Source organism: Humulus lupulus, chromosome 8 (assembly GCF_963169125.1).
Source record: "Humulus lupulus chromosome 8, drHumLupu1.1, whole genome shotgun sequence".
Classification (NCBI taxonomy): domain Eukaryota; kingdom Viridiplantae; phylum Streptophyta; class Magnoliopsida; order Rosales; family Cannabaceae; genus Humulus; species Humulus lupulus.
In genome coordinates, this window is record NC_084800.1 from 2,076,895 (window position 1) to 2,093,558 (window position 16,664).

Genomic DNA, 16,664 nt, shown 5'->3' on the forward strand with positions numbered 1-16,664 from the left:
TATATTATTATTAATTAGTCATAACATCAATTTCAGTGATATAATAAATATACTTTTTCCAAAATTCACTGGTCTTACAAATATCAATAACTGTAAGAAACTAATATTTGATATTAATTTAATATTCAAATATTAACAAAATATTAATATATAAGAATAATTGTTAAATAATAGGTTTACTATAAATCACACTTTTCATATATATATATATATATATATGAAACTATATTATTGATTTACTTAACAAAATAATAACAATAATAATTAAAATTACTTAATCATAATAATTTCCATATTAATAGAAAATCAATTAAATATGCATTTTTTTATAATTTATTTAATATTTAATATTTTCTAGAAAATTGGACAGCACAACGGCTATAAAATGGACAATCCCAAAATCAAAACCTGTATAAGAAATACATATATATATAATCCCAGACAGCCAGTATAATTACAGAAAATATTCAATATATCAAGAATATATAATTATATATTATAAATACACATAATAACCATTACTCAAATCAATAACAATATAGGTCAAAGAATTTATACCACAATGATCGGGTTCCACAACAAGTCAAACGATGATTTTCTGAGACTCAAAACGTACTTCGGAACCTCGAACAGTAAGATTCGACCGTCGGTCTACGGTGGATCGCGGTGGCTCGTGGTGGACCCACCACCCAACTATGGTAGATGTAGGAACAAGTTATTGGGTTTTGAAGCCCACAACACGAGGAACATGATGGTGGTGACGGATCGGCAAACGGATGCCCGAGGTGGCCGAATCGCAACTTTGAAGTCGTGGGGTGGCCGAACTTAAATCGAGTGGTTGAGGCGTTTAATCGGCGAGTGAGCTCTAGATTCCCGCGTGGTCGATAGTTCGGAGGCCTCTGAATCCAACGGTCCGGCACGTGGCTAAAAGTGGTGGCCGGAAAGTACTCCTGCGTCGTCGGCAACAGTAGCACGCAGAGGAGAGAGAGAGAGAGAGAGATTTTCTGAGGAGAGAGAGAGAGGGGCTCGGGTAAAAAGAAAGGCTGAAGCCTTTTATTTTATTTTATTTATTATTATTTTTTTAATTACACTTGGACCCAAAATACTAAAATTCTTTTCAAATAAGCCCTTTAGCAAAACTTTCTTAAGAATCCCCAATTAAAATTATATGACATTTGGGTCCAATACTTGACTACTCAAGTTTCTCTCTCTTTAATCTCATTAAAAACATAAAATGATATTTTAAACACTATTTTTTCCATTACTATTTCTTAAATTTGTAAACTTGTACATTTTATGTATTAAAACTCTGATTTATAATAAAAAAAATGTATAATGAAAATGTTGGATATTACACCGAAGGTTGAGCTCGGTGGAATCAATAGCTAAGGAGAAAGCTGTAAAGAACGCCCTACACTAATACTTACAAAACATTCGCATAACATAGTTTATAAAAGAATATCATTCATTATCAAAGTCTCAGGGGGACTTGTTTAAAACCATGCAAGTTGGCGCCATAAGTTTTAAAATAAAACATAGATTTTTATGCAAAGTTCAAAGAAACCAAAAATTAAATAACTGAGTCCCACTGATAATTTAGGAAAGTCTCTTAAAAACAAAATATAATTTAAATGGCGTTCTACGTTGATCGTTTTTCCGTCCATAGGATTACCCCACGCCATACACCCCATGATGATAGAACTCCTCACGTCACCACGCGTGCCATAGAGAAATCCTATTTACTACCTGGAAGGAAAGTAAGGGGGGGTGAGCTAAAAGCCCAGTAAGGAAGTACAAACAAATAAGCAAGCAAGAATACAACAAAAGCAAACACTAACGTTCATCTAAAACATCATGGTACGTCATAACGTAATCGTAACATATCATCATATCATAACATAATCGTAACATAGCATCATATCATAACATAATCGTAACATAGCATCATATCATAACATAATTGTAACGCCCTGGCTACCCCAGAACAGTTACGGAGAACGGTGAACCAGAAATTTGACCCGCTACCCGAGTCCTTTGGCTAAAAACGTGATCTAAGTGTCATTAACAGGTTAAGGTGTAAAACAGTAAAAAGGAAAGGGCACTTTTCATTAAGTAAATAAACTGCTCATGAGCCTTTTAAAATGTTTACAAGTAGTTTGTGTTACAAAAGAGATGCTACAGTTTCAAATTTATAGTCCCCGCCGGCCTAAGCGGCAAAAATAGGGTAAACCCCTAGTCCCTCTGAGAACTCCTTGACCGTGGCGGTCAAGCGGCCCTGTATGTACATCACATCGCCCAAGCTCTCCACTCAGGGTTGGCCAAGTTTTTCCTTCCCTTTACCTGCACCACATAGCACCCATGAGCCGAGGCCCAGCAAGAAAACATAATAAAACATGATATAATATCAACAATGATCATAATAACCACTCAGGACTATCAATCCAACAAATAGGTGACAATAGCCAAAAGTCACAATAATGAGCATCGCTCCTTCTAGCCGTGTGACGTTAGGGCCACCAGGGCTTAACTGAATAGTGATTCATTTATAAATTTGTTTAGGACAGGTGCAAGGTGATTAGTCACCAACATAACCTTCCTCACGACTCTGGAGTCGAAACTATGGACAACGTCCCTTAGCCATGTGACAAACAGTCACCGGGGTCATATACCTTGGCTATATTCATCTGGTTGTAAGCCAGGCAAGCGCTTATAAGTTTCTCGACCCTAGGGTCGGTCTGGCATTAATGCTATAGAGCCATTCAATGCATAATTCTCGACTTTAGAGTCGGTCCCTGACTAGTCAGTGTCTCAAACAGATAATCAGCGTTCAATAGCATTTAATATGCAATCCATGTCCACATATATCAACCAGCATGCCTCAAATATCAAACCACGCATGCCATATATCTATACAGGGTGCAACTGTATTCATACACTGTTTTCTTACCTCTGGTTCGAGTGAGGATTATAATATGAACGACCCCTGAGAACGATCAACCTTTAAAAAAAACCTTGACGGTCACCTGGTCATAACCAAATTATAGAATCCATTAATAAAAATGATAACTGAGGGTTCCCAAACCAAATCCCAGCCCCCGAGACCTCAAATACTACCTAACCGGGTGCTAGGTCCAACCCCGAGGCCTATGGTTAGAATCCCTAAGCTAAAAACCTTATTTTAGCAAAATTGGCTCTAAGGGCCGCAGCCCCCTCTGCTGCGCCGCGGCGCACCCCCCTGACAGAGAAGCTCCCCATTTGCCAGGCGCCAAGGGCCGCGGCGCTCCCCTGCTGCGCCGTGGCGCTCAGCCCAGAATGGCTAAGTCGGCCACACGAACCAGTTTTCTCCCTGTGCGTTTTTCCTCTCAAACCAGTCCCTCAAACCATCCCAATTCGGCCCGAGCACTCCAGCTGCCGAATCTCGTGTTGCCAAAAATACGCGTCTTAACACCAGGTCTCCCACTCCGAATTTTCGATCTCGAACCCTCTTGTTGAAATCTCTAGTAGCTCATTGCTGGTAGGCAGCGTTCCTTAGCTGAGCCTCGTTTATCTTTTCTTCAATCAAGTCTAATGTTTCTTCGAGATGAGTGTGGTTTGAGTCTTGGTCGTAAATTTGAGCTCGGACTGTTGGAATTTCGACCTCAATAGGCAACATAGCCTCACATCCGTATGCTAGAGAGAACGGGGTGTGCCCCGTTGATGTTCGGGCTGTGGTTCTATAACCCCATAGGACTTGGGGCAATTCTTCGGGCCAACGTCCCTTTGCCTCCTCCAACTTTTTCTTTAGTGAACTCTTGAGAGTTTTGTTTATAGCCTCGACCTGGGCATTTGCCTGAGGATGAGCTACTGACGAAAAACTCTTTATTATGCCGTTCTTTTCACAAAAGTTGGTGAACAAGTCACAATTGAACTGGGTTCCGTTGTCGGATACAATCTTCCTCGGCACCCCATATCGGCACACGATGTTTTTTACCACGAAATCAAGGATCTTTTTTGAAGTTATTGTTGCCAATGGTTCAGCCTCCATCCACTTCATGAAGTAATCCACGGCGACTACAACATATTTTACTCCGCCTTTGCCAGTCGGGAGAGAGCCTATGAGGTCGATGCCCCACACCGCGAAAGGCCATGGGGAAGTCAACATGGTCAGCTCGGATGGTGGAGCTCAGGGAATCGTGGCAAATCTCTGGCATTTGTCGCATTTCTTCACGTACTCGAAAGAATCTGTTTTAATGGTTGGCCAGAAATATCCTTGGCGTATGATTTTCTTGGATAGGCTATGCCCCCCGGTGTGATCTCCGCAGAACCCTTCATGAATTTCTTCAATGATCTTCTTAGCCTCGGGTGGGGTTACGCACCGAAGTAACGGCATGGAATATCCCCTTCTGTATAGCTTTCCGTCCAAAATGGTGTAACGGGGGAGTTGATACATCAATTTTCGAGCCTGGTTCCGATCTCTTGGAAAGACTCCGCTCTCAAGATATTCAACAATTGGGGTCATCCAGGTAGGCTCTGTTTTGATCATACACACATCTTCCTTCTCTGGCTCATTAATGCTAGGTGCCGATAGGTGTTCTATGGGCACAACGTTCAGTTCTTCATTTTCAGCGGATGTGGCGAACCGAGCTAACGCATCTGCATTTGAGTTCCGCTCTCGGGGAACCTGTTCGATTGTATAAAATTTGAAACACTCCAATGCAGATTTTGCCTTCTCCAAATAAGCTGCCATTCTCGTACCGCGAGCCTGGTATTCTCCCAAAATCTGATTAACCACGAGCTGGGAGTCACTGTAGCAATGTATAGCTCTAGCCTTGAGCTCTTTTGCTATACGAAGTCCCGCGAGTAAAGCCTCGTATTCGGCCTCATTATTCGACGCCTTGAAGCCAAATCTTAAGGCAGAATGAAATCTGCTCCATGCGGGGGTAACCAAAATGACCCCTGCCCTCACTCCATTTTCATTTGGTGAGCCGTCGACGTAAAGTTTCCACAGCTCGTGGGTCGGGGTTATCACCTCGTCGTCGGCTATGCCAGTACATTCCACTATAAAGTCAGCCAAAGCCTGAGCCCTGATTGTCGTCCTCGGGTGGTAGGTGATCTCGAACTATCCGAGCTCAACTGCCCACTTAAGAAGTCAACCTGAAGCTTCTGGTTTAGACAAGACTTGCCTAAGTGGTTGATCAGTCAGCACATGGATGGGATGCGCCTGAAAGTAGGGGCGGAGCTTACGGGACGAATGAATTAGACTAAGGGCCAGCTTCTCCATCAAGGGGTATCTTGACTCTGCCCCCAGTAATCTTTTACTGATGTAGTAAACGGGTCTTTGCACCTTTTCTTCTTCTCGAACGAGTACTGCGCTTATTGCGTGTTCGGTGGTTGAAAGGTATAGGTACAGTATTTCTCCCGTTTCAGGTTTTGACAAGATAGGGGGTTCGGCGAGGTGCTTTTTAAGTTCCTCAAAGGCTAGCTCACACTCCTCTATCCATTCAAATTTCTTACCTCCTCTCAATAGGTTGAAAAATAGAAGACCACGGTCCGTAGATTTCGAGATGAATCTGCTTAGGGCTGCCATCCTACCAGTCAAACTTTGGACATCTTTGTGCCTTCGAGGTGAGGGCATGTCAATCAGGGCCTTGATCTTGTCGGGGTTAGCTTCTATTCCACGAGCGTTCACGATAAAGCCCAAGAATTTCCCTGATGATACCCCGAAAGTGCACTTCTGAGGATTCAGTTTCATGTTATACTTTCGAAGCACGCCAAAGCACTCTTCGAGGTCATCAACATGGTTCTTGTTGAGTTGAGACTTGACAAGCATGTCATCAACATAAACTTCCATGTTGTTCCCTATCTGTTCTGAAAACATCATGTTCACGAGCCGCTGGTATGTGGCCCCAGCATTCTTGAGCCCGAATGGCATGACATTATAGCAGTATAGCCCCTTATCCGTTATGAAGCTCGTATATTCTTGGTCGGGGGCATGCATGGGAATCTGGTTATATCCAGAATAGGCATCCATGAAGGACATCAGGCCATGCCCCGCCGTGGCATCCACGAGCTGGTCAATCCTTGGTAACGGAAAACAGTCTTTCGGGCAAGCTTTGTTGAGGTCTGAATAGTCGATACAGGTCCACCACGTCCCATTGGGTTTTGGGACTAACACTGGATTGGCTACCCAATCAGGGTAAAAGGCATCCCTAATGAATTGGTTTGCCTTCAACCTGTCAACCTCCTCCTTTAGTGCCTTCTTTCTATCTTCGTCCAGTTGCCTTCGCTTTTGTTGCTTCGGAGGGAAGCTTTTGTCTATATTCAGCGCGTGGCTAACTATATTCGGACTTATTCCCACCATGTCCGAGTGCGACCACGCGAAGACATCCTGGTTCTTCTTCAGAAAGCAAATTAATTGCTATTTTGTCTCATCTTGGAGGTGTTTTCCAACCTTCACCTTTTTCGAGGAATCGGCTTCCTCGAGCTGAATTTCTTCGAGCTCCTCTAAGGGTTCGAGGTCAACTTTCTCCTCAATCCTTGGATCGATCTCTTCGTCAATTTCTAAGATTGTTCCGTCTTTATTTTGAACAATGACGAGTGTTTGCGCGCTCGTCTGTTTCTTTCCTCTCAAGGAAATACTGTAGCATTCCCTTCCAGCCAATTGATCTCCCTTTAATGTTCCGACGCCGCTAGGGGTCGGGAATTTAAGGGCCAGATGCCTTACTGATGAGACTGCCCCCAGCCCGACCAGGGCGGGTCTCCCGAGCAGAACATTGTAGGCTGAAGGTAGATCCACTACCACGAATTCCATCATCTTAGTTGTCGAGACTGGATAGTCTCCTAAGGTTACGGGGAGCTCGATGGAGCCCATGCAGGCGGTTCCTTCTCTTGAAAAGCCGTATAAAGTAGTTGCACATGCTTTCAGGTCACGAAGGGAGAGCCCCATCTTCTCGAGGGTTGCTTTATAGAGGATGTTAACTGAGCTTCCATTGTCTATAAGAACTCGGTGGACCGTCTTGTTTGCCAGCTGGAAAGTGATGACCAGCGGATCATGGTGAGGAAACTGAACATGGGACGCGTCTTCCTCGGTAAAAGTGATTGGTTGGGATTCGATCCTCTGACTTTTTGGAGCTCTAGGTTCGGGTTCGTAGGGAGACCCGTCCCCGGTCTTTAGCTCGTTAACGTATCTCTTTTGGGAATTTCTGCCTGTTCCTGCGGGGTGAGGCCCTCCCGAGATGGTTATCACATCTTCTCCATCAATCGGCGGGGGTCTATCCTCTTCCCGAGTTCGGGAATTATTGTTTGGTGCGGGCTGTGATGCGGCAACTCTCTGGTTCGCAGACGCCTGATTAGTACTCTGGTCTTGACATATTGTCTAAAGTAACCTCTCGAGATTAATCCTTCGATCTCGTCTTTCAGCTGTCGACATTCATCGATAGTATGCCCGATGTCTCTGTGAAATCGGCAATACTTGCTTGAGTCCCTCTTGGACTTTTGATTTCTCATCGGGTCCGGACGCCTAAAGGGGACCTGGTTCTCATTAGCCAGGTATATGTTCTCCCGAGACTCGTTGAGCTCGGTGTATACTCTATACACGGAGAAATATCTCTCCCCCTTCTTTTTCTTTCCTCCTTCGGCCTCGAGATTACTTCCTTCGTTCTTTTTCCTCTTGGAAGGGTTTTCCACAGCAGGCTTTGAAGCTATTGGGTTCGCCGAGGTTGAGGCAGAGTTTACGTTTATCGTTGTAGTTTCGGGCTGGGAAGTCACATTAAGTGTCGACCTTGCTTCCTCTACATTGACAAACCTCTGCGCTCGTCTATTAAACTCGGTTAGGGACCTCACCGGTTTTCTTTGCATATCATCCCAGAGGGCGCTTCCTGGCATTACTCCGGCCTGGACAGCCATTAAGTGTCCACTGTCATCCACATTTCGAGCTCGGGCGACTTCCAAATTAAACCTTGTAAGGTAACTTTTTAATGTTTCGCCTGGTTGTTGCCGAACATTAGTTAGGGTTGACGCCTCAGGTCGAACCCCCATCATGGCTTTGAACTGCTTTTTGAAGTCTTTAGACAGCTGCTCCCAAGAGGTTATTGAATGTCTCTTATATTTTTCGAACCAGCTTTTAGCTGGTCCTGTCAATGATGCTGGAAATAACATGCATCTGAGCTCGTAACCCACGTTACTGGCTCTCATTATGGTGTTGAACGTACTCAGATGACTATATGGGTCGGTCTTTCCCTCAAACGTCGGGACGTGAGGGATCCGAAACCCTAGTGGAAATGGAGTGTTGGAAATATGGGGAGCAAACGGTTCAAGCTCCTCATCAGAATCTTCATATCGATCATGCTCTTGCTCATTTTTCAAAAGCCTAAAGGCCTTTTCAAGTTGATCAATTCTTTCTTGGACTGGGTCCGCAAGAGGTACTGTCTGGAGTCGGTTGTCATCGATCACAATTCCAGGCTCACGCCTTCGTAAGGGATCTCTGCGCCTATTCAAGCGATCCCTTAGGTCCGGATTTATCGGGTCGACATTACCCCGACTCTGATTCAGGTGTTCTCGCAGGTCGGGGCGGTTTCTGCGGCTTCTAGTATTCTTAGGACCTCGGTCATGCTTGCTGACCGACCTGGTGTCTCCAGAGTCATCGCTGGTAAAACTCGTCGCATAGTTATTTCGAGATGGATTTCTTCCATGCCGCCTCGTTTCTACCGTGCGGGACCAGGATGTTTGACTTCTTTCTGATGGGGCGCCTCTCTGCTCTTGGAAAGCTTCCTCGTTTCCTTGTCTCCCTCCCGCACTCCTTTCGCCCTGATCTCGAACTGGTTTAGCATTCCTGCGAGGGGGCGAAGGATATCTTATTGGTGATGGCGGGAACCGTATGGGCGACGGTGGCTGCCACCCATTTCTCGGCCTACATGGTCCGGAGTTTGCCCGAGATGGGTTGGTTGCGTGTGGTGCATTCCCAGGGGCTTGAGTCCGAGCCTCTGTAGGGGCTCGGTTGTTCTCAGTTCCCCCAGGCGCTTCCACATGTGGATTAACCGGGGCCCGTGCCCGAGTACTCCTCTGGGGCCTAGGTGGAGCGGATGGCTGTGCGGGTGCCGGAGGTTGAGCCGGCCTCCTCGTGGCAGCATCTTTTCGTGGACGCCCACGGGGTCTACGGAGAGGAACGTGTACATCCCTTGGAGGAGGGGCTTGGTTTTCACGCGGAGGCGGGGGCTGAGCCACCTGCGCCTCTGCGGCTATCCTTGCCAACTCCTCATTCCGTTTGTTGGCTTCCGCCAACTGCTGTTTCAGTTGCCGGTTCTCGAGTTCCACTATAGGAACATATCGCTCAGGATTGTCGTACATATCCTCATCTCTTGGTGGAGGAGGTGGTCCCCTAGAATCGGAGGATCCACTCCTTTCTTCGACATCTGGGTTTTCCATCGGCTGTTTCCCAGGATGTCTTGGATAATTCTCTTCAGGTGTATTCTGATTATTAGTGGCCATGACTTTTTCAGGGATGAATGCTTAAGGCTCTCAATGAAAGCACCAAACTGTTGACGCCGTTTTTCGTCAACAGTGAAAGAAGAGCACGTAAACAATAAACAGTAATGGCCAATAAAAATACAATAATACAAAACGCGATTTTTTACGTGGTTCAGCAGTTAAATCTGCCTAGTCCACGAGTCTTTGTTATTAAACTCAAGATGATCTCTGAAAATTCTTCAAAGATGAATTCTTCAGAGTTTTCCCTCAAGATCACAAAAATTCGGTCCCCTGCAATGGTGCATGGCCTCTCTATTTATAGAGAAGATGCAGAATACTATCCCACATATCTCGGGTAGTTACTCTATATTTACAAATAGATTAAATGGCATTAAATGCCTGCAATCCGATGTAAAAGGAAACGTCCCCTGAAGACCAGGGGGCGTATAACTAATCAAATAATATCCCCTGATTGTAGGGGATTTTCAGCAATAAATGTAGACTGCGTCTCTTATAGATGACTCATTAGGATATTCAGGGTTATTGTCCTATATCACCGAGGCCTTATTCTCCTAGGTCTCTCATCAACTTTCGAGCCAATAACATTTCCCGAAGCCACATGGCTTCAAGATCGTACGCGCATCAGGCTCGGAGCCCTGACCTGAGGTCATCCTAGAGAGCAGATGCAACCCGGGGCCTATCCTTCGAGCTCGTGAGGATTTCGAGGCTACCATCTTCGAAGTCGTCTCTGTTTCGTAGGCTCGATGTTTAGACTTCGAACATATTCCAGACTTTACAAGTTCATTCACTATGCATCCAGCTTTCGAGGTCACACTTCTCATGGCTCGAAATCTGGGTATAACAGAGTGTATTAGAGCATCAACAAAATAAAAAAATAAGAAGCAACGTTGTCTTGGCAACCTCTCTTGGCCATATTTTGACTTTGGGACCCATATTCTGACATGGGGATCCACATTTGGCTATAGTAACACCTCTAGCATCAGCATTAGAGGTGTTCTTAGGGTTGTAGATTTGACTTTCAGATAGCTGAAATATAAATTGTTTTTATTATTAAAAATATTTTTTTAGAAGCAAAATACTACATTGTATTAGAGTAATGATACATGCATTTAGAATGCACCTAAACATTATTCCCAGTGACATAGCAATTTTAGTAAATTAGATTTATTAAAATTGGGATTTACGATATTTGGGTGCATTCCTTACTTATTTAGTATTTTCAAGAGGATGTAATAAGATCTTTGAGAAACCTTTTCTTTGGTATGGTCGTGTTGAAATTTGTTGTGATTTTTTAAATGAGGTAGTTGAATTTACATAAATGATTAACTAACTGCATTTCATTTAAAATATGGCATTGACATCATTTGAACGTGATTCATACTAATTTATGGTTATATTACAGATACAAGACAAAATTTAAGAGATACAAATTTCATAATATGGCTAATTGTTATAATTTTGTAAGTTCAACAACTTGATTGCTATTTTTTTTCTTCCAAACCAAAATGAATTATTCAGCCAACCTACTATTACGTCACAATTTTCAAGTTTCTGTCAAAATCACCATTGACATTTTATACCGATAACATAAAAATTTAAATCAAGAATCGAGACTACAAGTAATAATATATAATAACTATTAATTGAATCGCAACTAGGGTACAGGTGTCAACTGTCAAATGCTTCAGAAACTTCCACAAAATGACAACAATTTCATTTTGCCAAACATTATTGACCAAAACTTTCATACAAACCATAATCTGATCCAAATACCATACACATATATGTACACAATACCTTGTCGACAACGAAAATCAATTTCTGAAAATACTATAATAAAGGGCTAAACAACAAAGAGAAACTACCGGTTAAGTTTCTGAGAATCTCAAGGGTCTTGAGGGGTCTGATGATGTTGATGAATCTGAGACATAATTGCTTGATGAATACTGAAATCGATCGTGAGTGGACCTTGTAGTGGTAGATGATGTATAAGAGGTAGAACTGATATTGAATGAAGGAGCAAAATACATTGGCCTTGGCAACTTGGATGGCAGGGTAGGCAATGGAGCTTCAAAATTTAGAACGCTCACCACTTGTTTGATATTAGGCCTGAATATGGGATCTGGATGGCAACACCATAACCCAGTTACCATCAAGCTCTCCATCTGCCTCTCATCAAATTCCTCACTTAATCTCATGTCAGCTGCTTCAAGGACTTGATCTTTTCCGTACATGTCCCACACCCACTCCACAAGGCTTACTTGGCTTGGTTCTGCATTTCTTATAACTGGTTTTCTTCCACAGCAGATTTCAAGGGCAACCACTCCAAAGCTATAGACATCAGATTCTTTACTAGCCTTCCCAGTAGTGACACATTCCGGGGCCATGTAACCCATGGTGCCTGCTAACATTGTTGTTTGTAAACCTGACTCATGGTCTGCAAGCCGGGCTAGGCCAAAATCTCCTAGCTTGGCATTGAAGTTTGAATCTAACATTATATTGCTTGACTTGATATCTCTATGCACAACACACTGTTCCCATTCTTCATGAAGATACAACAAGGACGAAGCTAAGCCAATAGCTATTCTATGTCTTACTGCCCATGTTAGTGTTGGTTTCCCTCCAAAGAGATGGTTATCAAGGCTACCATTGGGCAAAAATTCATAGACAAGAAGGAACTCACCTTTCGTGTGGCACCAACCAATGAGTTGAACCAAATTTCTGTGTCTCAAACGACTAATGATTTTCACCTCAGAAACATACTCCTTTTTTCCCTGCGTTGATCCTTTAGATATCCTCTTAACCGCCACTTCTGTATTGGATTCTGCTAACAGACCTCTGTAAACACCTCCAAATCCTCCCTGTCCAAGCTTCCCTTCCTCAGAAAAGTTGTTTGTTGCATAGTTTAATTCTCTGTAAGTAAACCTCTTAGGTCCAGTTTCTCCAAATTCACCATCAATGGAATCATCGTATTCCTCCTCTTCCATTCTCCTTGCAGCCCTTCTTCTCTTTAAGATAAACCAAATCACTAGCAGTCCACAAATCAAAACGACGAGACCAATGCCTAAACCAATCCACAAACCTGCGTTGCCTTTTCCTTTAATCTCCAGGCTTGAACTGAAGGACCAAGAAAGAATGTTATGCGTTTCAAATGAGACCCCAGTGGCTGCAGAGAAACCAATTCGGACCTTTTCTGGTAAGACATCCTTCATATTCACCCGATGTTGAAGCTGGTTGTCCATTGTACTGTTGAAGGGAGTTCCATTATAAGTTAGAAAGACACCTAAAATACTAGTACTGGGGTTAAAACTCACCAAGGCATTTGCTACTCTTCCATCTTTAATGCTACTATTCCACAACACATTTCTTTCTGATATAATGGAGTTTACATTGATCCCTATGTGATTAGAGCTTGGATCCCATCGATTTTCATAACTATCAAACTCAACTGCAACAATAGGATTGTTTTGGCTGGAGTCATTTGCATTTTCAGCACTGAAAAGAGCAAGATATCCACCTCCTGAATTAGCAGGGATGTCGGAGTCAAAAGGCGCAATGAAGAAGGAGATTCCATCCCCAAACCTGCTCTCAGTGTCATTTGCTTTGATCACAAAAGAGAAGCCAGCAGTGAAATCTGTGACTTCGCCTGTGTCTTTATCCCAAAGCTGCACTGGTTTTGAATACGAGGCCCGGCCAACACTATTAGGGAGGGAAAAGCCTTGACCATCAACTTTAGTGAGTCTGAGAGATTCATTAAAAGCAGAAGCATCACCTTGGAAGGTAATATCTTTCAGTTCCTTCGTTTGAAACTTAGGGAAGTTGAACTTAAGTGACTCTGTATTGTTTGTCAGGCTCAGAAGCAATAAGAAAGTGGTCTTAAGAATCAAGTGTGAACATGGGTGGATGGAAACTATCATTGTTGTAATGAGGATTAGTGGATTACAGTGGAGGAGGTTATAGTGTATAGACAGAAGAGAGCTTAATTATTTTGAGGTTACTCGGAAGAGTGGAAGAGATTTAAGCTATTAAGTAAAAAATCTGAACCATGCTTAGCTCACCTAATTCATGACTTGGTCTTTATTATGTCACTTGTCTATAGCTCCATTCAATTTTATAGACACTGCTGAAAAATTCTTGGTCAATTGTGTGTAATGAATACGTATAAGATGATAATTGGATATCTAATTCTTTTTTAAATATTAAAGACCGACTAGCAATATAACTAATGACCTATGTTTTTTTAATGGTGTAGTCATTTTAGGAAATGTTGAATTGTGAACTTCTTTTTAACAATATTGTTGAATTTTGGTTAAAGAATACATGGATAACTAGAGGATAATAACAACAAATTACATAGATTTGTATTTTATATAATTTGTAATACACGTCACATAACTTATGGCGTAGAAGCACAATATACCCATAACAAGTATATAAATATTGTGACATTATAGATTCGTAGTCAATAATCTTTATTTTAACAACAAGGGACGATGTGATTTGAATTAGGCTCATCACATATGATCAAAACTGAAAAAAAAAAAAGCAAATTACCAATATCCTAACAATATCTAATAATTAAAGTTAGTTTCAAATAGGAAAAAAAATTGTTTCTGTTACACAAATTTCGACAATCATAAATTAGCCTCGAAATATAGATTTGAAAAGCGTAAGCTCGAAAATAACAAACAGTGGCTAGACACTTGTATAAATTTGCACGATTCTTGACTTGTTCTTGTTGGCGATTGAGCACAAGTTTAGAAGGCTCGGCCTTAAGTGTCAAACTCGAAAGGATGAACCTTCTCCGTTGCACATGGGTGTAATTCGAGTCTTCGTTGCAAGCTCGAAGATGTTGGTCTCCGAATGTGACGACCCTAAGGTAGGGTAATTACGAGTATGTTAGGCACTTGACTAAATGAATTAAATAAAAAGATACTAAGAAATACAGAAAAATTTAAAACTTTTATATAAACTTATTAATAGAAATTATTACACGTATGAATACTATAAACTTAATGTATCCATATGAAAAACTCTAAACCACTATTGCATTGCTACTGAGTCCGTGCTCCACAAGTTGCTCAACATCTAAAGCCACACCTGGAAAATGTTGGAAAATAACATAATGAGCTAACGCTCAGTAAGCAAATATCATGCATACACATACACATGAATGTCGTGAGTTTGTAGTGCACATATACTAATATGCTGACTTATATACTTATGCATTTCATTTATTGCTCATGCACTTTCAAACTTTACTTTTATGCTCTTTCTTTTGCTTTCACATTTTTATGGGCCCGATTTCACTTGTGCACACTGTTTGATTCGGCAAATGCCTGCAGGGCTTATAACACATATCATATAGAATCCCATGGGTTCTCCTCCGGCTAGCCATCATCGCAGCTAGGCTCATCATAACACTCATTTCATCGTTGCCATAGCTGCCATACTTATTACACATATGGAGGAGAAAGACGGAAACATGGCAAGCATATCTGAATGGTCAACTCTGACCTAGCCCACACTAGTGGGCAGCCACTATAAGTCTTGTAGACATCCGTCTTCCTCATTGCACTTACTTAATTGCTTCATCGAAACAGTGGCACTCTTTTTAAACATCTTATTATCACTTTGCTTAAGCCTTGTGTCATTAAAATGTTTAATCTTTACATAAGACTTTTCAAGGCATTTCATAACTTTTCTCATATTCTTATGTATAGTCTTATATCACATAATAATGTATCACATACTGTACATGCCATGCATACATGTAGATGCTGAAATGCCAATGTTCATGTTCATGATTCATGTTTGATGGTATTCAATCACGGCATTGTATCACATCTCATATAACTCAAAACATCTTTAGTCATAATACATGAAGCTTTGGGTTGGTGGCGTTGTTATACCTTAACGTAGAGCTATGGCTCAGGTCTAAGGTTTCCAGCCTAAAAACTTAAACGCTTCATATATCATAACATATAACAAAATCATGAACATAAAAGTAATCCACATATTCATCAACATAAGAACACATACTTGCACATAATTCATATCAATCTTAACCAAGTAAGACAGCTTTCACATATCACAAAATTCCTCAATTACATATCACACAACACCATTATGATATTCATACAATCATTCTTCACATACTTATCATATGCATCATCATCATTCCATACTTAACTCATCAGATATACACAATCAATGTAGTCATGTATCTTACACTTAAGCACAAAAATGTGAGATTTACTTACCTTAGGTCCTTAGCTTATTTTAAAACTGCTCACCAAGAGTCAATCAATCAAATCCATACAAATCCTATTCAAGGCAAATCATTTATTAAATTCTATCAAAATCGTAAATATACACTATTGATAGTGTATATTAACAATACCAGAAACTATATAAATGATAATAATAATTATTATCAACGTAATGCAAATAACTCTTCATATAAAACCAAGCTTTAAACATTGCTCATAAGATAATGTATTCTTATGATAATAATAACAACAATAATAATTATCGTCTATAAATAAACTTATTTCAATATTAATAACAAAATACTTCAATAACAATACATATATGAATGTATATATTCAAATAGTCATTTTATAAAAGAAATTATATATTTAACATAAAATTGTAATAATCGATATTGTGATAATAATATAATTATAAATATTTATATTATTATTAATTAGTCATAACATCAATTTCAGTGATATAATAAATATACTTTTTCCAAAATTCACTGGTCTTACAAATATCAATAACTGTAAGAAACTAATATTTGATATTAATTTAATATTCAAATATTAACAAAATATTAATATATAAGAATAATTGTTAAATAATAGGTTTACTATAAATCACACTTTTCATATATATATATATATATATATATATGAAACTATATTATTGATTTACTTAACAAAATAATAACAATAATAATTAAAATTACTTAATCATAATAATTTCCATATTAATAGAAAATCAATTAAATATGCATTTTTTTATAATTTATTTAATATTTAATATTTTCTAGAAAATTGGACAGCACAACGGCTATAAAATGGACAATCCCAAAATCAAAACCTGTATAAGAAATACATATATATATAATCCCAGACAGCCAGTATAATTACAGAAAATATTCAATATATCAAGAATATATAATTATATATTAT

The 16,664-nt window shown here is 40.6% G+C and overlaps 1 protein-coding gene across 1 annotated transcript; it reads right to left on the reverse strand.

The window, feature by feature from the left end:
- Positions 1-11,120: 11,120 nt before the first annotated feature.
- On the reverse strand, positions 11,121-13,382 carry LOC133793605 (L-type lectin-domain containing receptor kinase IX.1-like). Its single transcript, XM_062230916.1, has one exon. The coding sequence runs from the start codon at positions 13,380-13,382 to the stop codon at positions 11,334-11,336; it is 2,049 nt and encodes a 682-aa protein (XP_062086900.1). The 3' UTR covers positions 11,121-11,333.
- Positions 13,383-16,664: the final 3,282 nt, after the last annotated feature.